At 41.2% G+C, this 24,658-nt stretch overlaps 1 protein-coding gene across 3 annotated transcripts in view; it reads right to left on the bottom strand.

Moving 5' to 3' along the window:
* LOC124595441 (probable poly(ADP-ribose) glycohydrolase 2) overlaps positions 1-24,658 on the bottom strand; it is a 457,210-nt gene that overhangs the window by 82,495 nt on the left and 350,057 nt on the right. For all 3 annotated transcript variants that reach the window (XM_047134183.1, XM_047134185.1, XM_047134184.1), the window contains one exon: positions 15,516-15,712. In XM_047134183.1, coding sequence (XP_046990139.1) covers positions 15,516-15,712 — 197 coding nt within the window. The remainder of the gene's footprint in view (positions 1-15,515; positions 15,713-24,658) is intronic.

The following is a 24,658-nucleotide window of genomic DNA, read 5'->3' as shown; positions in this document are numbered from 1 at the left end:
ATTATCAGCGTACATATAATAACAGTCGGTCTCACCAACAGCAAAATTATTCACAAGAACATATTCTCATGAATGAACCCGACAGTAGATACCATCCAGAGCGTAACACGTCTGGAAGAAGTGATAGGACAGTTCAAATAGTCGAAATGCCACAGAATCCTCCTAATAATAATAACACGTCAGATAGAATCTGACTAGATAATGTACAGGACGCATCTTCCAATAATACAAGCACTACCTTAGACACGCAAAATGTTGTTCACGAAAATGTAATTACTTTTGACGACATCAGAGACACTCTTTTACAGGAAAGACCAGTTATTCAGAAAACCATTTCACATCCTGTTATCGAAATTAAAATTGGTTCATCGAAATTCTCAGCAGTAATTGATTCCGGCTCACCTATATCAGTAATAAACGAGGAGACTTTTAATGAGTGCAACAAAGAGAATACCTATCCGACACTACCTTTAGGCAAAACAAAAGTGAAAGGAGCAGTATCGAGTAAAGGTGTAGACGTTAAATTACAGACGCATTTATCATTTTGTATTGGAGGTCATACTTTCCACTCTAATTTTTGGATTGTTCCTTTATTGACAACAGACATTATTTTAGGCACGAATTTTCTGGTACAACACGACGCAGTTATCGACTTTCAGAATTCTTATTTAATGTTAAAGGATGAAAATGTACAATTGGCTTTAGAATTTCAGCACTCTTTATCTGCGGAAGAACAAACAATTAACCGCACAGAGGTCATTTCCGCAACACGTAACATAGACTGTAATCCCACATTGTTCACGGATACGTACGTACATAACTATAATACTCCAGACGAAGCTGACTACGACGTTATGCAGTTAATTTCTGATAAGGTTAAAGAGAGCAGTGCAACTACAGACGACGAACGAACGCAATTACACAAAATTCTTTTACAGCAAGCTCCAGTTTTTGACAACATTCCTGGTACTATGTCCGGCTTTATGTATGAATTTCAAGTCAAACCGCACGACACATTTAAAGCAAAGCATTATCCCATTCCATATATTCACAGAGAACAAGTTAAAAAAGAATTGCAGGATATGCTCGACCAAGGAATTATTGAACCGGCAGTTAGTCCGTACATAAACCCGCTACATATTGTTAAGAAAAAAGATGGCTCACTTCGCCTTGTACTTGATTCACGTCACATTAATGACATTATTATTAATGAAACAGACCGACCACAGACATTAGAGGAACTTTTACAGAAATTTCACGGCACTGCTATTTATTCCACATTAGATTTGAAATCGGGATTTTGGCAAATTCAACTTCATCCGAATTGTAGAAAATATACAGCTTTTCTCTGTTTCGGCGACTGTTATCAATTTTGCAAACTACCGTTCGGCTTAACTATTTCTTCTGCAGCTTTTATTCGCGGTTTGAACACAATACTTCCGACAGAACTTAAGGACAGAATTACGACGTACGTAGACGATATTCTTATCGCAGAAGCTAACTGGTCTGAACACAATCTGATTCTTGAACAACTGTTACAAACTTTTCGTGCACAAGGACTTACAGTTAACCTCAGTAAATCGCACTTTGGTAAAACTTCTATAAAATTTCTTGGACACGTAATTTCAGCAGAAGGCATTGCACCTGATCCGGAAAAACTTCAAGCTCTACGTGACATTACTGTTCCTACAACAAAAAAGCAATTACGCAGTTTTTTGGGCTTAATTAACTTTTTTCGCAAATTTATTCATCACTCCGCTTTAGACACGCCTAGATTATGTCAATTAACAGGTAAAAGCACTATTTGGTCTTGGGATAAGCAAGCACACTCTGAATTCATGAACCTGAAACATGCTTTGTTGAATGCACCACTATTATCGCACCCAGATCTTACTAGAAATTTTTCCATTGCCACCGACAGTTCCAACACCGCCTTAGGCGTACATATTTTCCAGGAAATTGAAGAAGATGGTTCAATAGTAATCAAAAACATCGCATTTGCAAGTCGCATTTTGTCACCTGCTGAGCGAAATTATTCTGTTACAGAACTTGAAACATTATGTGTTGTATGGGCTTTTATGAGATTTAGGCACTTTCTTTATGGCAGACATACCACAGTTTACACAGATCACAGAGCGATACAATTTTTACTTTCGGCCAAATTCACGCACGACAGATTAAGCAGATGGAAACTATATTTACAGGAATTTAATTTTACAATAGTTCACATTCCCGGTACACAAAATGTTATAGCAGACGCACTATCGCGTTCTCTCGGCAACAATCAGCAAGACGTAGCAACCAACTTCTGTAAAACAAATTTCAGTGTCATGTACATTCAGCAAGTTGCATTTGAAAATTTTATTTCATCGTCATTAGAGGACATAGCACAAGAACAAAACAAAGACAATGTCTGGAAAGAAATTAAACACTTTTGGCTAGATAAGAATAATGTTACGATTAGAAACCATTACACTGTACGCAATGACATTCTGTTTCGCCGCTCTCATCCTGACAGCAACAATTGGTTATTATGCATTCCTGACGAACTGGTCAACAAATTAATTTGGTACACTCATTTAAGCTACGCACATTACGGAGCACGAAAATGTTTTCTTATACTGAGACAGAACTGTTATTTTACTAACATGGAAAAACGTATACGACGAGTTTTAGCGTCTTGTAAAATTTGCCAGAAAGCTAAATCAGACACCACTTCACATATTCCTCCTTTATATCCCATTATACCTGTTAAATTAAGACATATGGCCGCAGTAGATATTTTTGGTCCGATTCCCAGAACTAACAGAGGTTTTTGCTACATCTTTGTCGCTGTTGAGCTCACTTCAAAATTTGTTACTTTCACTCCATTACGCAAAGCTACTGCCAAAACTGTTTCGAAAGCATTTGTAAAACATTTTCTATCTCATGTAGGGCATGTAATGAAAGTAATTTCTGACAATGGATCTCAATTTCGTAGTAGCGTATGGACACGCATGTTACGAGCCAGTAACATTTCTCCGATCTATATATCCAAGTACCACGCTTCTTCGAACCCTTGTGAAAGATTAAACTGTGCCGAATATACTGCCACAAAAGACATATTGATTGGGACACACACATATTCTCATTCCAAGATGTAATTAATTCCATTCCAAATGAATCCACTATGCTATCTCCGTCTGTTATACTGAAAAATACTGAACCACCTAACAAAATTAAAGAATTAATAACATTTCCTACATCTCGTCGATTACGACACCACGAAATAATTGACATTGCGCTGAACAACATCAAACGTGCCGCAGAGCGCCGGAGAAGACAGCAAAAACAGGTTTGTACACGCCGCGTCTTTCACGTTGGACAGAAGATACTAGTACGTACACACTATTTATCCAGCAAATTAAAAGGTAAGTGCAGTAAATTTGAACTTCTATACGCAGGTCCGTATCGGATTCGCAGCATCCCTCACCCCAATGTTGTACACGTCGAAACTTTGAGAACCAGAAAATCGAAAGGCAATCACCATATCTCAAACATTAAACCGTTTATTGAGTGAAACCACTGTATGATTCAACACACTATGATGTCATTTACTAATGCAATTAATTCACCTAACTAATTACTGATGATTATCGTATTTTTTCTTGGCAAGTGCCCGGCAAGGTAAGGTTAGCAGGTCGCTTTTCTTGTCGTTACACATCAGACCGTGCACATTTTCCACTTTTTTGTGTGTATGATTGTTTTCAAGTTTTGTTTGTATGTACTGTGAAATAGTTAAGATATAACACACACCAGTTGACTTTGACATTTTTTGTTGCCCTATGACACCTCAAGATCGTGACTGTTTTACATTTTTTTTTTGCTACTGCATTGTATTATTCTGTGTATATTTTTGCATTTGAACACTGTCAATGATTTTGACATATTACGTTTTCTGTCATGTTATGCTGTAGGGTTAATTATGTCACCATAAACCAGTCATTATTTAGTGGGTATAGGATTTAAATGCAAGACATTAATCTTTGTTCATCAATTTCAGAAAGAAATGATGCATGTAAGAAATAAAGTCAACAGAAATGGGAATTTCACCTACGGAATAAACGAAAGGAGATGCAATGACTTTATGAGGAAGAGTAAATGGATCAGGATTAACAAGCATTAACAAGAATATACAATACTCATCACAGAATAGCAGTCTTAACTAATTTTTTCTTTCAGAATACAAGGTGATTGATGCAGGCTGTCAGACTGAACTACACATCTTAGTTTTAGTGACGAAATATGCTAGAGATAAGGAATAGTTGTATAATGAGTAATAAAGTGATTTTTTGCAGATGATAATGAATGCTGACGAATAATGATGAAGAATATGCTGTTATGAATAATGAAGTTTTTCTTTACAGGTGATGATGATAATGAAGTTATGATAATATGGATAATGAAGTGATGGATAATGAAGTTTTTTTTTTTTTCTTTACAGATGAGGATAATGTTGAAGTTATGTATTTATGCTATGTAGTTATTTAAGTATTTGTTGCAGTTTGCTTTGACAGCAGGTGTTACATTGCATAGTAGGATGACTGAAAGTTTTGGAAAGGACAGCTATGGAACACATTTTTATACACACTTCACTGCCTGTTAATTCGAAGTTCACTACTTTTCAGCATAGTGTGCGTTTCTTCTTTCAGGTCAATAATCCGTTTTTGTATTTTTTCCAGGAGAAGCCTTTCATGATACTTACTAAACCTGTTACTTATTATACCTGTTCTAGTACTTGCATTTTTTTTATTTTACCCATTTGTGTTTACCATTTATAAATGTGATCACATATACTGCCTTGTTACATAACCTTGCTACAGCTGACTCATGACGAATGACGTTACCTATCCTCATTTGCAGCAATAGGTCAAAAGCAAAAAGTGTCATACCTCAGCAATTAATTATCGATCCCAACGCAATGCATTGCTAACAAAAAAAATGTATTAACAGTCCCAAGTAGTGATACCAGTTTGAGAAAATTCTGAATAATACTGATTAGCTCTAAATAGTATGTCACTTGAGTAATGACTTCTTAATGAGACAACAAAAATACACATATATATAAAATAATGCTTAGTAACTGGCTAGTAATTGCCACTGTTATTGTAATGAGACTACTTATAATCCCCATGATTATTAATGCTATGACTATAATTAACTGATTTTTAATAATGACTTCGTAATGATCTGAATAATAATGAATGAGGAACAATGCTTTATACTATTCGATACCTGATGGGCACTGAGTGCCAATAATTAATGTCAGTCGATGAATTGTTATTAATTATGCCATTAATTAGTTCTTGTTTTCTATGTTCATACTTTGTAATTTGAAATGAATGTGACTGTTTAATAATGCTTTGTAATTAGGAGAAGGCTAATAATTCTTACTATATTGGAATTTCAAATGATTAATTAACGATGCCATACTTTGTTATTGGAAATGAATGTGACTGTTTCATAATGCTTTGTAATTAGGAAAAGACTAATGATTCTTACTAGATTGGAATGACAATTAATTAACTATGCTACTGTTTAATTATGCTTTGTAATTAGGAGAAGACTAATGATTCTTACTATATTAGAATGACAAATGATTAATTAACTGTAATTAGACAAATGATTAATTAACGACAAATGATTAATTAACTGTAATTAGACAAATGATTAATTAACGACAAATGATTAATTAACTGTAATTAGGAAAAGGCTAATGATTATTATTGGAATGACAAATGATTAATTAACTGTAATTAGGAGAAGGTTAATGATTCTTACTTATACTCTGTAACTGAAAAGAATGCTATTATTTCATAATACTTTGTAACCAGGAAAAGAAGGCTATTGATTCTGTGTAAAACAATTAATGAACATTTTTCTGTAATACTACATACTTGGTACAGAAATGTTCAATAACTAGGCTATGAATGCCACAAACTATCAATGAAGACTGTAATTGTCAATATTATGTGACATAATGTCCTTCACCTCATGAGTTAACTACCCCGAATTACTGCAATGTCCATTTGTCCTGTTTATCCCACTGATCATGGAGCACTATATTTGGTTTTGCACTAATTCTACGTGGGTGTGCCTTGTAAGAGCGTGGTGTTGACACGACATGCTGTCCACCACCGTGAGCAATGAAGACGTTATTATGGTCGAACTGTTTGGTGTACTTAATGTACTGCCAAAATGAAAACATGGAACATTACTACGACAGTTCAGTGTCTTGGCTACACTGATAAATTCTGATGGGAAAAGAACTTCAAGTTGTGTCACTTGGTGTTGTACTTCTGTGGAAAGATATGGACTTTCAGAGCAGCTGTGTGCAATCTAAAGTGCTACAACCATGATGCAATCCTTCCCTTTCCTATCCTGATTCTTGTCATATAAAAAAAAAAAAAATTTTTTTTGGTAACATCATTTATGTTCATAGGTTATACATTTTTCGATTCGCTGAACTCCAATGCGAGTACACTTATGTCACTTGTCAACATAATATTTTTTGCCAGTCTGTTTATTTGTTCTGCATATGCTAAAGAATTTTTTCAGTGCCTGTGCACTTTGTTATCTGTCAAATAATTTGTATATACTTTTCTGATTTGCTACTATGTTTTGTACTCACATTTTGTCTTTGTCTGATATATTTTGTACTTAGTGCGTGTGCACAACATTTAAATATTTTGTAAGTTGTAGGATTTTGTTAATTAAAGAAAAATTTTGCCGCGCTTGGCAAGTCCAAATGACTCACCATCGCTGCCAAATTTTTGCCCCCCCAGTGGAGGGTTATGAAACACGTATGTAACATAGCAGCGATGGCGAGGCATTGTAGCATCTGTGACCAGAGAGTATGCGCTTGACCGCGCGAGTGTTGCGAGCGGTTCTCAGTCGGTCAGTCAGTCGTTGCGAGTCTGTCGAGTCAGTCGTTGCGAGTCTGTAGCTCTGTCTAGTTGAGAGCAGTACTCTGTCAGTAGTCGTCGCGTGCGGTACGCTAATAGTCGTCATGGAGAGCGGTCGGCAACACTGGTCAAGATGGTGAATAAGGTATACTGTTAATTAATATAATCATTAGATAATGAAAAATTTTATTTATTGTAATTATTCTCCAACAAGTCCCCCAATAATAATTTTTATTTCAAAAGCATTTTCTCGAAAATTTAATTTTTTATTGAACTAAAGATTTCGTTGCACTTCCCATTTCATTCCGCTTCTTTTGAAGAAAAATTTCACTAAAATCACAAAAAAAAGAGAATATTATTATTTGCAATGCAGTTCCTCCAAGCGGTGCGCAACAACAAGAGCAGAAATGTGACATCCATTTATTCTGAGGTAAGACTTTAATTCTGATTGTTTTACACAGGGCCAAAGACCGACATTTCGGTTTAATTAAATTTTCTTATCACTGAATGGACTTTAATTTTTCATGAGGAATTTATATTTGAGTCAGATTGCGAATTTCACATTTTTTGTTGCCATTGTCAGTACATTTCATTGTGGGCAGGTTACGCATAGAGCAGTGTCCATTAGCATTTGTATTAAGTATTGTCTTTTTCCTTTTAAAATTTTTGTGGGGAGGTTACAGTACAAAACAAGAAAATTCCACAAAAACACTTCATTCTTTTTTCAGACAAGTTATGCATATTATTATTATCATTATTATTATTACTGTTATTGCCAGCTTGGGTGGCCGAGCGGTTCTAGGTGCTACAGTCTGGAACCGCACGACTGCTACGGTCGCAGGTTCGATTCCTGCCTCGGGCATGGGTGTGTGTGATGTCCTTAGGTTAGTTAGGTTTAAGTAGTTCAAAGTTCCAGGGGACTGATGACATCAGAAGTTAAGTCCCATAGTGCTCAGAGCCATCTGAACCATTTTATTACTGTTATTATTATTGGCAGTGGCTGCAGTTGTATAGATACGTTGATAGGCATAACTGCTACACAGCAGATGCTATTAATTTCACTCTCTCATATTTATCTGAACCTAAAAATTTGTTAACTACTTATGAGCCGCCACTGGATTCGGAAACAATTATTGAAGACATGCTGTAGTACTTCGTGCACCATTGGCTGGACAGACATCGAGTCGGTATCAAAGGTTCCTCATAATCTGCAGAACGTCTACTGGAATCCGTGGAAGGTAGTCTGTTACGAGACTGCGATCCTTGCGTGTGCTCGGTGTTCCGTCTATAAATAACGGGCCTATAACCTAATGGTTCGCTATCCCGTTCCACACGTTTACACTCCATGGACGCTGATGTTCCACCTGACGAAGCTAACGGCGACTGTAAACAGATCAGTAGCGTATGTTTCGGACGTTTTGTTAGCTCTGCAGTTACCACCCATCAATGAGTGACTTTAATCAAACGTGGCATACCTGAAAAAACTAATAGATTCTTTTCTTCATCGAACTGAGGCCATTGTGAAGGCGCGACCAATAGCAATTACCTAGTTTGCCCATACCTGGGGATAGTAGCCCCTGAGGGGTAAAATGAAGTATTATGAGGGTAAAAAAATTGGTTCGATTGTGTTTTTCACGAAACTAAATTATTTTAAAAGTTAGTTACAATAACTATTAATTTCGTAAGATTACGGAAGTTACCAATAATTTTTTTTTTAATACAAGCATTAATGCATGACACAATGTGGTGGAAATGAATGGTCGAAAATCCACTTCTCCACTTATTTCACCTACTGTACACATACTTCGTATTTTGCACCATACATCCATGACAGTAAAATTGAGACATATACGTTATGCATAATGTCTCCCGAAAGTGCTTTCTCCGATTTATACACCGAGGGGGAAAACGTCTTGGGATACCTCCTAATATCATTCGAACCTCCTTTTCCAGGTGTAGTGCAGAAACTCGACGTGGCATGGACTCAGTAAGTCGTTCTAAGTCACGTACAGAAAATTGAGCCATGCTGCCTCTACAGCCGTCCATTATTGCGAAACTGTTACCGGTGCACGAATTTCTGCACGAACTGATCTCTCCATTATACCCCCTAAATGTTCCACGGGGTTCATGTCGGGCAGTATGTGTCGCCAAATCATTCGCTCGAACTGTCCAGAATGTTCTTCAAACCATTCCTGAACAAATGTGGCTTAGTGACATGCCGTATCATCATCCATAAAAATTCATCCGTTGTTTGAGAACATGAAGTCCATGAATGGCTGCAAATAGTCTCCAAGTGGACGAACAGAACCATTTCTAGTAGATGTCGGTTCAATTGGAGCAGAGGACCCAGTTCAGTCCATGTAAACAGAATCCACACCATTCTGGAACTACCAGCAGCTTGCACAGTGCATTGATGACAACTTGGTCCATGGCTTCGTGGGGTCTAAGCCGTACTCGGACCCTACCATTAGTTTTTACCAACTGAAATAGAGACTAATCTGACCAGACCACGATTTTTCACTCGTCTAGGGGCCAAACCATATGCTCAGGAGCTCAGGAGAGGTAGCGCAGGCGATGTCGTGCTGTTACGAAAGGCACTAGCGTCGGTCGTTTGCTGCCAAAGCCCATTAACACCGTACGCTAAAGGATACGTTCGTTGTACATTCCACATTGGTTTTTGCGGTTATTTCACGCAGTGTTGATTGTCTGCTATCACTGACAGCTCTATGCAAACGCCGCTGCTCTCTGTCATTAAGTGGCGGCCGTCAGCCACTGCATTGTCTATGGTGAAAGTAAGTGCCCGAAATTTGGTATCTTCGGCACAATATTGACACTGTGGCTCTCAGAATACTGGATTCCCTAACGATTTCCGAAACGGAATGTCCCGTGCGTCTAGCTCCAGCTACCATTCCGCGTTCAAAGTCTGTTAAATCACGTCGTGCGGCTGTAATCGCCTCGGAAATCTTTTCACTTGAATCACCTGAGTACAAATGACAGCTCCGCCAAGGCACTGCCCTTTTATACCTTGTGTACGCGATACTACTGCCATCTGTATATGTGCAATCGCTACCCCATGTATTTTGTCACCTCAGTGTAGGTAGTTCTCAAAATGGACTAGAAATTATGTTATTTACTTCACAACAGATAATCGAACTAACTGAGAGCACAACATAACAATAACTATGTAATTCCCAGGATACTGCTGTAGGCCTACACAGTATTATTATTATTATTATTATTATTATGAGGGTCACTCCAAAAGAAATGCACACTATTTTTGTAAAAATACAGTTTTCGTTCTGCATGTGTGAAAGTTTTACAGTGTGTAGATACATCCTTCCTGCTTGTTTTCAAACTTAGTTCAACCTGTTCCCGTGAGTGGCGCCGTCACAGCATGTCTTCAAGATGGTTGCTACACTTGAAGTTCGTCAGAAGCAGCGTGCTCTCATGTAATTCCTGTGCTGTGAAGACGAAACAGTGGGAAACATCTACAAGAGGTTGAAAAAGGTGTATAGAGATGCTGCTGTCGATCGCAGTACAGTTAGTCGGTGGGCAAGCGGGTTACGTGATGAAAGCGGGCACAGCAATATTGAGGATTGTCCTCGCAGTGGCAGGCCTCGTACTGCAAAAATGGCTCTGAGCACTATGGGACTTAACATCTATGGTCATCAGTCCCCTAGAACTTAGAACTACTTAAACCTAACTAACCTAAGGACAGCACACAACACCCAGCCATCACGAGGCAGAGAAAATCCCTGACCCCGCCGGGAATCGAACCCGGGAACCCGGGCGTGGGAAGCGAGAACGCTACCGCACGACCACGAGATGCGGGCTCTCGTACTGCACACACTCCAGACAATGTGCAGAGAGTTAACGAATTGGTGACTGCTGACGGACGCATCACAGTGAACGAATTGTCATGCTACGTTGGAATAGGGAAAGAAGTGTTTTTGCAGAATACTGAAACTGTTGGCGTTAAAAAAGCTTTGTGCCAGGTGGGTTCCCAGGATGTTGACAGTGGCTCACAAAGAAACAAGAAAAACAGTATGCAGTGAACTTCTGGAACAGTACGAGAATGGTTGTGATGAATTTCTTGGAAGAACTGTGACAGGCGATGAAACATGGGTCCACCATTTTTCACCAAAGACGAAGAGGCAATTAATGGAGTGGCATCATGCAAATTCACCCAAGAAAAAAAATTCAAGACCACACCTGCTGCTGGAAAAGTTATGGCTACGGTGTTTTTCGATTCCGAAGGATTCTTGCTTGTGGACATCATGCCAAGTGAAACCACCATAAATTCAAGCTCGACTGTGTCGTGTTCGACCACATCGGCAAAAGTAGGATGTTTTGCTGTTGCACGACAATGCACGGCCACATGTCAGTCAAAAAACCATGGAAGCGATTACAAAACTCGGATGGACAACGCTGAAACACCCGCCTTACAGTCCTGACCTGGCTCCATGTGACTATCATCTCTTTGGGAAAATGAAAGACTCTTTTCGTGGAACAAGGTTTGAAGATGATGACTCCCTTGTGCACGCTGCTAAACAATGGCTCCAACAGGTTGGTCCAGAATTTTACCGTGCGGGTATACAGGCGCTGGTTCCAAGATGGCGCAAGGCAGTTGAGAGGGATGGAAATTATGTGCAGAAATGAAAATATTGTTCCTAAAGGATGTATCTACACACTTTAAAACTTTCAAACATGTAGAATAAAAGATGGATTAGAAAAAAAATAGTGTGCATTTCTTTTGGAGTGACCCTCATATTATTATTATTATTAGTGGCAGCCTGAGGTCTTCCAGACGCTGCCACTGCCGAAGTAAGAATCCTGCAATGAAGTGATCTGCAAGCAATAGGTCTAAGTGTAGTGCAAATATATTAATTTAGTTGAAATTAATTTGGGGGATGCTGGGTGTGGGTGAGAAAAGTGTCGCTAGCGAGAGGAGTTTTACAGAAGAATCATGTTTTGTAACAATTGTCTACCCTCTGTCTGGATAATTAGCTTTCTTTCCTGAGATAGAGTTGTAGGTAGCACTCAAGATGCACTGAGAATTGCTTCATCGTTATATAAAAAGGCTGTTAAAAGTAAGTAGCACCAACAGCCTCACTGACTCATTAGTTCATGGTTTAATAATAACCTATAAAATCTAAACACCGTTTATTTTTAATCACTCTAAAAATAAAAATTTTCAAAGGAAATTCTTTTTCATTATAAAGGTTAGTTAGCCGCTAATGTTGATAACAGCAGTAGGTCGTGAGCGGACGATAGGATTTAACAGTGCTGAAAAAGTTGACATGCTCCTCTGGTAGGAAGAATGCAGTTCGTTCTTGTACGGTGTATGCGGAAACATATTCCAATAGACGTAAACTATCTCGGCAATTATTTCTCAGCCCATTCAACCAGATACGTGAAAGCCGCGCGGGATTAGCCGAGAGGTCTCAGGCGCTGTAGTCATCGACTCTGAGGGTGGTCCTGGCGGAGGTTCGAGTCCTCCCTCGGACATGGATGTGTGTGTTTGTCCTTAGGTTAATTTAGGTTAGGTAGTGTGTAAGCTTAGGGACTGATGACCTTAGCGGCTAAGTCCCATAAGATTTCACACACATTTGTAGTTACGTGAAAGTGGTAGTGCAACACCTAAACAACGTAACAGAAGGAAACAAATGGCGACACCGGCTGCTGTGGACGAGCGGTTCTAGGCGCTTCAGTCCGGAACTGCGCGACTGCTACGGTCGCAGGTTCGAATCCTGCCTCGGGCATGGATGTGTGTGATGTCCTTAGGTTAGTTAGGTTTAAGTAGTTCTAAGTTCTAGTGGACTGATGACCACAGATGTTAAGTCCCAGATGCCTCGTACCAGTCCTGTACCGTCTACAGTGGGTGACCAGTATTTTGTCCCAGTAGGTTGTTTACGATGACTTACAGCTTAGTCTGATCATTGCTAGACTGTTTGTTGAAGGGGGCTGCGGCCTTAATGGTATATTACTTTGACTGACAATCAGTCTTGGGGAGAAGAGCTTGATTTTCGCTGGTGAAAACTGAGTTGCTTCTGTTTCTGATTGTTATTCTATGCTTCATTATTGCGTACAATACACTGAAGTGGCAAACGTCATGGGACAGCGATGCACATATATGTACGCGTTACTCCCGCTTACACAGGTATAAATGGGCAGAGCGTTGGCAAAGCTGTCACTTGCACTCAAGTGATTCATGTGAAAAGATTTCCGTCGTGGTTATGGCCGCACGACGGGAAGTAATAGACTCTGAACGAGCAACGGTAATGGCAGATCCCATTTCGGAAATCATTCGGGAATTCAACATTCTGAGATCCAAGAGTGCGCCGACAGTACCATATTTCAGGCACTACCTCTCATCGCGGGCAATGCAGTGGCCGACGGCCTTCACTTAACGACCGAGATCAGCAGCGTTGCGTAGAGCTGTCAGTGCTAGCAGACAAGCAACACTGCGTGAAATAACCACGGAATCCAATGTGGGACGTATATGGAACGTATCTGTTAGGACAGTGCGGTGAAATGTGGCGTTAATGGGCTATGGCAGCAGACGAGCGGCGCGTCTGCCTTTACTAATAACACAACATCGTCAGCAGCGCCTCTCCTGGACTCGTGACAGTATCGGTTGGATAATAGACGACGGCACAACCGTGGCCTGGTCAGACGAGTCCCGATTTGAGTTGGTAAGAGCTGATGGTAGGGTTCGAGTGTGACGCGGACCCCACAAATTAATAGACCCAAGTTGTCAACAACCACCTGTTTACGTGGAATGGACTAGGTTCTCCGGTCCAGCTGAACAAAGACCACCTGCAACCATTCATGGACTCCATGCTCCCAAACAACGATGGAATTTTTATGGAAGACAATGCACGATATGTCAACAGGCCACAACTGTTCGCGATTGCTTTGGAAGACATTCTGGACAATTCGAGCGGTTGATTTCACACCCAGATCACCCGATATGACCGAGCGAGGTGGCGCAGTGGTCAGCACACTGGACTCGCATTCGGGAGGATGACGGTTCAATCCCGTCTCCAGCCATCCTGATTTAGGTTTTCCGTGATTTCCCTAAATCGTTTCAGGCAAATGCCGGGATGGTTCATTTGAAAGGGCACGGCCGATGTCATTCCCCATCCTTCCCTAACCCGAGCTTGCGCTCCGTCTCTAATGACCTCGTTGTCGACGGGACGTTCAACAACACTAACCTAACCTAACCTCACCCGATATGACGATATGAGTCACATGGAACATTTATGTGACATAATAGAGAGGTCAGTTCGTTCACAAAATCCTGCACCGTTAATATCTTCGCAATTAGGGACGGCTGTAGAGGCAGCATGCGTCAATATTTTTGCAAGAGACTTCCAACGAGTTCTTGAGTCAATGTTGGGGTGCTGCACTACGCAAGCCAAAAGGAGTTCCGACACGATTTAGTAGATATCCTATGATTTTTGTCACCTGAGTGTAAATGACGACAAAGGGTCCATATTTCAAATTATGAGACTGAACACTTTTGACCCTGCACAGGAAAGAGGTTTTGGTTGTTAACACGTTACTCTTCCACTTTAAAATTTATAATTCTTAAAGTGACTTCGAAGTTTTGCTTAAAAAAGTACTGAATCCTTTGAGTGTCGTCAGTTATTTGTCTATATTCCCAGAGCTACAACAACGATCCCAGGGTGTAGCAGAAAGTGCTTATTTTATACTCAAAACAGCCAAATGCCTGGTTGGTGGTCTTTCCCTCTTCAGACATGTGTCCAAAATGACTTAAATATGAAAATATACAATTCATGTACATGTTACTCAAGCAGACAACACACATCATGTTTTTCTCTTGTTGAACTGAAATGACAGTATGGGTACAAGACGACACGGTGAAAAAGAATGGATGGACGAGGGCATGCAATATGCAAACATTGCAATGAATGCTGAAGTGGGTAAGCCGAAGAAGAAGAAGAAAGAAGCTCAGCATTATCCTTCTGACAATAGCCACATACCACCAGAGAACAGTCACGTAGCACTACCTCAAAGAAGTTACACGATTCCGGTTTTCCGAACACCGCACGAGGTTAACGATAATGGCCCTTGAAATTACTACAATCGTTGTAAATGGGAGAGCAAACCGGTGAGTTGGGGAATCTGTTGGCGTGAAATAAATCACTCAGAATACTAATACTTTTATTCCATTCGTTATCTGTGGTAAGTTCTAAAAGAAACAGCTTTTCATTCCTTATTTTCCTTAAGGATGCCACAGAATCACACACGTCGGGTTCCAAGTGTTAACTACGTGTTCAAGTTGTTCTTTGCACTTGTTTATACAACTCTGAAATTTCAGTTTCTGTCAACACCGAAAGTGTTCCGGATCTCCTCAAAGTTTAACTGTGGCAGTTGATGGGAGCTTTAATATACTGTGTAGAAATTAACCTGATTTTTGTGAAATGTTGAATTAAAGCTTAAGGTATGAGCTCCAGTCATTTCAGAAATGTAGAGGTGGAAAAAAATTCGTTTAAGAGAATTCAGGAGATACTTGTGCTTAAGAGGAATTAGGTAATCTGTTACCTTGCTGTTGGAGACTGAAGTGTAGTCCGCTGGGAGGCTTGAGCTGTTTCAGTTGAAGAGCTCGTTGTACCATTGCCGGCGCCGTTGTTCCAAGAAAATGATTTTGCTCTTCAATACTCAAGTCCTCCTCCAGAAACTTTTTCAGTCCTTCAAACAGGCCATCATCCGTGCCCTCTTCGTCTGGATCTAGACTGATGCTGTGTAAGTAATATTGTTAGTAACTGATTCGTAAACTAAAGTACGTAACAAGTTACAATATACTGTTAATCATAAATGAATACACATTGAAGATGCATCCTGCAACGTGGAATATTCACACAGTTCTAATTGCAGATTCTATCAACTTATGAGATCGAGTGACACACAGATAATCCAGCTTTGATGCCAAGGATATTCCCTTGTTGAGAGGACCGAAAGAAAGGAAAGAATAATTAGTATTTAAAGTCCCGTCGACTATGAAGTCATTTGAGGCAGAGCAGAAACTTGACTTCAGCTATGATGAGTGAAAAGAATCGGCCGTGCCCCTTTCAAAAGTGCCACCCTGTAATAGTTCTGTTGTGGAGGGACACTAAATTCTTTCAAAATTTTTGTTACTTTACACTTCATTGCGAAGGGATACAAAAATGAAAATGTTCGTGATTTTTCAAAACTTAACGCAGAAACAGTGGTACGAGCTATGCTCAAACCAACAAGAAGAATGCTAGTGGTGGAAACGCTAGAAGGTAAAACTGCGAGCTTGCCTTTCTCGTGTTAAATACTAGCTGTACCGGCCACACTTCACGGTGGCTCAGTCTAATTTAATGGAAAACCGCACGTTTCTAATCTCCTCCTCCTCTCCCTTGTTCTGTCCATTTCCCCCTCTCCCTTCCTTTGTCCATCTCCTCCTTTCCCCTGTCTCTGTCCATCACCTCCTCCCCCTCTTTCAGCTTATTTTCTCCTCCCTCCCCTCTCTCTCCATCACCCTATTTTCCTCCTCCCCCTCTCTCCTCCTCTCTGTCCATCACTTTCTCCCCCTTTGTCTGCCCATCTTTTCTTCCCCCCCTCTCTCCATCTCCTCTTGCACCCTCCCTTAGTCCATTTCCTGCTTCCCATTTTCTATGTTCATTTCCTCCCACCCCTCTGTCCATTACTCCTCTTCCTCCCTCTCTCTGACCTTGAGCCTTATTTATTGTTGTAGCAAATCCAGAATCTGTGGTAGTATTCTAATCTTCTAATCAAAAATCAATAAACCATAAATGCAACTTTCTGTTTCTTAACAACATTTCATTACTGTATAAATAATGCGTCTAAACGTTTATTACAGTAACGTATAAAAATTTGAGGTAAATCAGAACGATACATCTTGAGATTCTGGGTAATCATGTTTTCCTTTATACCTAAAAACACGCCCACATCAAAATTCAACGTCGTGTCAAAATTTCGAAGCTGTCTGTCAAGAACTTTCGGAGGTTAACGAGTTTGAACAACCCAACATCTAAATTTTTATAACTTTTCCCCTTTTATTATGTGTGTACCAGTTGTTGGCCCAGTAGATGTATAAAAATACTTGAGTATTCGAATCCATTGTTGTATCAAAATATCAAAGCTATCCGTGAAGAACTTTCGGAGATTTGAGATTCTGAAGAAACGAACGTCTTACTTATACATAAACGGTAAATGTTCCTAATAGCAAATCTCCGAAAGTTTTTTACCGAATGCTTTCAAATTTCGACTCAACATTGCATTTAAATACGCACCTTTTTTCGATATATGTAATATATAATTGTTTTGTAAATTTAATAATAGAGAAATGTAACAAAAAATCTCATAAAGTTATATAAACAGGATGAACATTAATGAAACTGACAAACTGCAGGGACGGATTCCTGCCTAGAAATGCAGGAAAAAAGCTTGTATGAACATGTGACCGTAATAGCATGTTGTCACGGTAGATGGTGCTGACGTATGAAGGTTCCTCTGACCACGTGTTCCTTGTGTGTTGCAGGCTGTGTGATTGATGCAGCGTACTATAAGCAGCAGAATAGCCCTATATTTGTGTCGGATACAAGCCGAAATGATGTTTATGGCGTACAGCCAAGCGAATGGGAACAGTCGACAGGCAGAACTCTGTCTTTCAAATCTGGTATAGAGGGTGAGTCACGTAAGACGTAGCACTACTTTTATAAATACATATCGTGACGCGGTTTTTGGCAGATGTTAGGGCGTCGAGGGGCACGTATTTTTTGTGTCGTTAATGTTTATAGAGCTGGTATCAACTGAGATATTGAAGTAAGTACTTTTTTACTTATGCTATTTATAACTTCCTTCGATGGTTCCTGAGAAGACAATTGCAGTGATACAGGGTTTGCGAATATTGACGTTGAAACCTGTTATAAAAATTAAAAAAAAACCTCGAGAAAAATGTTTCAGAATTTGAGAGCACGGTGGCTGCAGTCGGCATTAGCGGTGCAAACACTTGTGCTACAGCGTTGTAAGGCTATCTATCCGGATGTCCAGTGTCCAACGCACCGGGCAATTGCACGAATTATTAAGACGCTAGTGCGGACAGGCAGCATGAACGTCAAAAAGAGGACAAGAAAGAAGACTGCAACTCGTAGAAGCTATTCTGGCTACGACGCTAAGGGATCCGCACATTGGTACGAGACATATTGCCGAGGAATGTGAAATCAGCCAGACGAGTGTCATTCGCATCCGGCATCGACAGAATTTCCGTCTATATCATCTGTCACTACATCGGGCACTCGATGACCGTGATTTCGAAAGTCGTACAGAATTTTGTCGGTTTGACCTTCAGCAACTCAGAGACGGCCCTACGTTTTTCCTGCGTGTGTCCTTTACCGACGAAGCAACGTTTACTAACCACGCTGATGTAAATTTTCATAACTACTGGCCGAGGAGCGTAAACGTGTGGTGTGATATCATAGGAAATTACATTGTGGGACTTTAACTTCATCTCAGGCATTCTAAATGGACATTCATAAGCACACTTTCTGATGAACATTGTGGACATTTTTCTAGAAGATCTAAGACTGAATATTCGACGATTGTCCAGCTCACTCGTCCGTGTTGAAATGGAAATACTGAATGAGAACTTTCCTGAACGTTGGATAGGACGAAATTCTGTTGGAAAATGATCTGCGAGCTCTCCCACTTAGGTTCCTCTCGATTTCTTTCTTTGGGGAGCACTCAAAGATACAGTCTATGACGAAGCCCCAACTGCGCAAGACGATATGTGTCGTCGAATTACCATATCATCCACTGTAACCACATCCGTTCATAGTTCTTTCGAACGGCGATTGGAAATGTGCCTTTCAGTCCATAGTCAACAGTTTGAACAAATGCTTAAATAGAGGATAAACTTATTTTTTTTGGAAGACAAAATTTGTTACGTGATTTGGGTGGTTATCAAATCATTGTTAGTAGATTGTTTATTTCATTTACGTGTATACGAAATTCCTTTGCAATGTCAAATAAGTCGACAGCGTGTATTGGAAGTAGCTGGTAACACTGTCATTACGCGCTTACGTTCAGAGTGAACCGTCGTTTCATTTCGAAGAATATTCATTTTGCGATGTACGGGTAGTCACCAAAGTATTTTCAATTAAACGTTTAGTTCAACGATTTTATTTCATATGATGTAATTGAGAGCTTTGTAGGTACAAACAGTTGTCCGACAGCACGTATTTTACCTGCCATGTACGAAAAAAGGTAGGTCAAAGCTTCTTTCTAATGTTTAAATTTGGAAATTTGTGGTAAAGACTGCTGTGGTCATCTGTCCCTAGGCTTACGCACTACTTAATCTAACTTACGCTTAGGACGACACACACGCACGCACACACACACACACACACACACACACACACACACACACACACGCCCGAGGGAGGACTCGAATCTCTGACGGGGGAGCCGCGCGAACCGCGACAAGACGCCCAAGACCGCACGGCTACCCCGCGCGGCAATGTTTATATATTTAATGCAGTACTTGATTTTTGCAGCGTATAAGACATGTTTGTTTTTAAAGAATAAACAGTTGATTTATCTATTTCAGCTCACGTAAATATGGGAGGATACACAAATGTTAAATAGTTTTTCTAAGCTCTTTGTGATAGGGTAGATTCCAGGCTATGTCGTATTTCCATATACAACATTCGTAGGTGAATCTGGATCTAAGTAGTAAGTGGGTTCAAGAGGAAATAAAACTTTATTCTGGTAGCGCAGGCCTACCTGACGGTATACAACTATGCAACCCGGTACAAGACGCTTGCTTAGCAGTGTTTGCACCACAAAGCCGTTTCCGGCCAATGTACTCTCAGATTCCATGACATTTCTAGAATTTTTTTAACGGTGGGTTTCGAAATCAACGCTGTAATTGCCTTCTTAAGAGCTATCAAATGACGTTATAAAAACTATATGGTTTCATTTAAAAAAACGTACTTACTTCAATATCCTACTTCAGGGCTTCCCATCCTTTTCAGTCGAAAATCCATGGCGGACCCCTAGTCAGTCAACAGCACAGTAACTTTAAATTTCAGAGGGAAACCCACGGGAACTGAAAGCTTCTTAATGCTAGTTCCATGTTCCCAATGAACCCCCCCCCCCCCCCCAAAGTATCAATAGTCTTTGCTTTAGAGATGAATGAAAACAACTTGAACGTCAAAAATCGACTTATGAAATAGGTAGTGCACCGACAAAGCAAGTTTAACATTTAATGATGCCTGGGGCCGCATACGTGCCAGCGAGCTCTGTGATTGGTCGACAAAGCTCGCTCCGCGCATGCGTAAAAGGATTCAGCGCATCTACCGACGTGAGTCGTTGCACAAACGACCCCCGTATTGTTGCGAAACAGTCGATCTGAGAAGCCGCATTCTCCGCCACTAAACTGTGAATGCGTTCTCACTTAGGAAGCGCAAAGGCTGCTTGGGAATACGACCTGAAGTAAAAGTACACATGTTTTTCACACAAAAAATTAGTGATGAATTTGATTTTCACATTTTTATTCAATAATTTTACTCATTATTTTATACGATTCGGTGGAGGGTGGCTGCGGACCCCCTAGAAAGAGCCGGGGGACCCCTAAGGAGTTCGCGGACCACACGTTGGGAAGCCCTGTCCTACTTGATACCAGCGCTAAAAGTATTAACCAAACAAAACCATACGTCCCCCTCGACGTTCTAACATTCGCCGAAAACAGCGTTACGATATGTGTAACCGTTTACGAAATAAAAGTGGTGTTATGTCTTACGTTACCTAAAAACAGGCCTGTATTAGGATGCAATGTTGTATCAAAATTTCAAATTAGTCGGTCAAGAACTTTCGGAAACATACGATTTTGAACAAACGAACATTTGCATTTTTATTTACAGCGTGTTACAAAAAGGTACGGCCAAACTTTCAGGAAACATTCCTCACACACAAAGAAAGAAAATATGTTATGTGGACACGTGTCCGGAAACGCTTACTTTCCATGTTAGAGCTCATTTTATTACTTCTCTTCAAATCGCTTTAATCATGGAATGGAAACACACAGCAACACTGAAATGAGGATTGACACATTGTTGGATGAACTATTCGCAGAAGTGTACCCGTGGAGGCCAATCAGCTGCTGATAGTGCCTGCACGCGCTGTACATGGTACGGAACAACTTGTTCTCCCGTAGCACTCTCCATACAGTGACGTGGTCAACGTTACCTTGTACAGCAGCAACTTCTCTGACGCTGACAGGGTTATCGTCAACTGCACGAAGAATTGCCTCGTCCGTTGCAGGTGTCCTCGTCGATCTAGGTCTTCCCCAGTCGCGAGTCATAGGCTGGAATGTTTCGTGCTCCCTTAGACGCCGATCAATTCCTGTCGGGACACCTTCGTTCTGGAAATCTGTCTCGATACAAACGTACCGCGCCACGGCTATTGCCCCGTGCTAATCCATACATCAAATGGGCATCTGCCAACTCCGCATTTGTAAACTTTGCACTGACTGCAAAACCACGTTAGTGATGAACACTAACCTGTTGATGCTACGTACTGATGTGCTTGATGCAAGTACTGTAGAGCAATGAGTCGCATGTCAACACAAGCACCGAAGTCAACATTACCTTCCTTCAATTGGGCCAACTGGCGGTGAATCGAGGAAGTACAGTACATACTGACGAAACTAAAATGAGCTCTAACATGGAAATTAAGCGTTTCCGGACACATGTCCACATAACATATTTTCTTTATTTGTGTGTGAGGACTGTTTCCTGAAAGTTTGGCCGTACCTTTTTGTAACACCCTGTGTAGAGATTTAAACTATTGTAGTCGTAAACAGATAAAACTGTAACGATTTATTTTGATAAAGAAGTAACATAGCAGTTTTTAGGAATATGAGCCACGAAGAGGTTTAATTTGCAAAAGCAAGACAGCAGTGTGAAGAGCGACTGACCAGAAAGTTTCTTGGTAGCAGAGAGGTGGAACTGACGCTGGCCGGCCGGTGTGGCCGTGCGGTTCTAAGCGCTTCAGTTTGGAACCGCGTGACCGCTACGGTCGCAGGTTCGAATCCTGCCTCGGGCATGGATGTGTGTGATGTCCTTAGGTTAGTTAGGTTTAAGTAGTTCTAAGTTCTAGGGGACTGATGACCTCAGAAGTTAAGTCCCATAGTGCTCAGAGCCATTTGAACCATTTGAACTGACGCTGTCTGAAGGCAGACGAATGACATTCACTATGTTTACCCAAAATCGGATTTCGTAAGCCGTTACAGGAAACAAGAGTCCAGCTGTCAGGTTTCCATGTCCACAATCGATTTTCGCTCCCATGTAAACGCCCAATCGTTTTTGAAAAGTTCTCGGGCTGTCCGATTACGTCTTGTTTTTGAAAAATTTCGTCCAATTTGCACGGAGTGATTACTGTGTAGTGAAGGAGAAATAGAAAAATTAGTTCTAGCATGAAGTTGTCCACTACTAATATTTAACTGAAGAGTGACACCCTTTGCGCTGTCTAAACAAGAACGTGGAACAGCTGATTTTCAGAGGCATTATTTGACCGGTCTAGCAAAAGAGCTTCAGGCTTTAGGATATAAAAACGGCAACGAAAAATGGTTCCGAAACTCACTTTCCGTCTCCCGGAATTTGTGTGGCATGTAAACGTTGTTAGGGTGAGCGGAACAAGACACGGACTAGGAAAGGCACCTCAGCGGGATGCTGACCCTCTCGAGGAGCTGATGAAGGATGCCGTACGCAGCAGTTGATGGGAGCGCGCGCAAACATCGAGACGCCTGGTTTTCTAAAACTACTAGTTAGTTAAGTTCGTGACACTTGAGACTACAATAGTTAGACACATGTTATCATTGTGCATAAATATAGTTGGTTGTTAAACTGAATAGAGATTACTCAAACCAAATCAAGTCAAACATGTTCAGGGAGGGCGTTTTTAAATGCTTATAGCTTTGTAGCGATGGTTTATAGCACTATTTCAGTATTTTATGACGTCTCCTAAATATTAATAACCTTGCACAAAATGCTTGGAAATTTAATTTACGAAAATATTCCTCAATGCCTCTGTTAACTTACTGAACTCTGCTGGCTAAGCTGGGATGGCTAGAGGACAAATGTAAGGATGTAGAGGCTTATCTCACTAGGGGTGAGATAGATAACTGCCTACAGGAAAATTAAAGAGACCGTTGGAGATAAGAGAACGACTTGTATGAATATCAAGAGCTCAGATAGTAACCCAGTTCTAAGCAAAGAAGGGAAAGCAGAAAGGTGGAAGGAGTATATAGAGGGTCTATACAAGGGCGATGTACTTGAGGACAATATTATGGAAATGGAAGAGGATGTAGATGAAGATGAAGTGGGAGATACGATACTGCGTGAAGAGTTTGACAGAGCACTAAAAGACCTGAGTCGAAACAAGGCCCCCAGAGTAGACAACATTCCACTAGAACTACTGATAACCTTGGGAGAGCCAGTCCTGACAAAACTCTACCATCTGGTGAGCAAGATGTATGAAACAGGTGAAATACCCTCAGACTTCAAGAAGAATATAATAATTCCAATCCCAAAGAAAGCAGGTGTTGACAGATGTGAAAATTACCGAACTATCAATTTAATAAGTCACAGCTGCAAAATACACTCCTGGAAATTGAAATAAGAACACCGTGAATTCATTGTCCCAGGAAGGGGAAACTTTATTGACACATTCCTGGGGTCAGATACATCACATGATCACACTGACAGAACCACAGGCACATAGACACAGGCAACAGAGCATGCACAATGTCGGCACTAGTACAGTGTATATCCACCTTTCGCAGCAATGCAGGCTGCTATTCTCCCATGGAGACGATCGTAGAGATGCTGGATGTAGTCCTGTGGAACGGCTTGCCATGCCATTTCCACCTGGCGCCTCAGTTGGACCAGCGTTCGTGCTGGACGTGCAGACCGCGTGGGACGACGCTTCATCCAGTCCCAAACATGCTCAATGGGGGACAGATCCGGAGATCTTGCTGGCCAGGGTAGTTGACTTACACCTTCTAGAGCACGTTGGGTGGCACGGGATACATGCGGACGTGCATTGTCCTGTTGGAACAGCAAGTTCCCTTGCCGGTCTAGGAATGGTAGAACGATGGGTTCGATGACGGTTTGGATGTACCGTGCACTATTCAGTGTCCCCTCGACGATCACCAGTGGTGTACGGCCAGTGTAGGAGATCGCTCCCCACACCATGATGCCGGGTGTTGGCCCTGTGTGCCTCGGTCGTATGCAGTCCTGATTGTGGCGCTCACCTGCACGGCGCCAAACACGCATACGACCATCATTGGCACCAAGGCAGAAGCGACTCTTATCGCTGAAGACGACACGTCTCCATTCGTCCCTCCATTCACACCTGTCGCGACACCACTGGAGGCGGGCTGCACGATGTTGGGGCGTGAGCGGAAGACGGCCTAACGGTGTGCGGGACCGTAGCCCAGCTTCATGGAGACGGTTGCGAATGGTCCTCGCCGATACCCCAGGAGCAACAGTGTCCCTAATTTGCTGGGAAGTGGCGGTGCGGTCCCCTACGGCACTGCGTAGGATCCTACGGTCTTGGCGTGCATCCGTGCGTCGCTGCGGTCCGGTCCCAGGTCGACGGGCACGTGCACCTTCCGCCGACCACTGGCGACAACATCG

The sequence above is a fragment of the Schistocerca americana genome, chromosome 2 (genome assembly GCF_021461395.2).
Source record: "Schistocerca americana isolate TAMUIC-IGC-003095 chromosome 2, iqSchAmer2.1, whole genome shotgun sequence".
Taxonomy (NCBI): Eukaryota; Metazoa; Arthropoda; class Insecta; order Orthoptera; family Acrididae; genus Schistocerca; species Schistocerca americana.
Note: the sequence above shows the minus strand (reverse complement) of the source record. Positions and strands in the feature narration are given on the sequence as shown.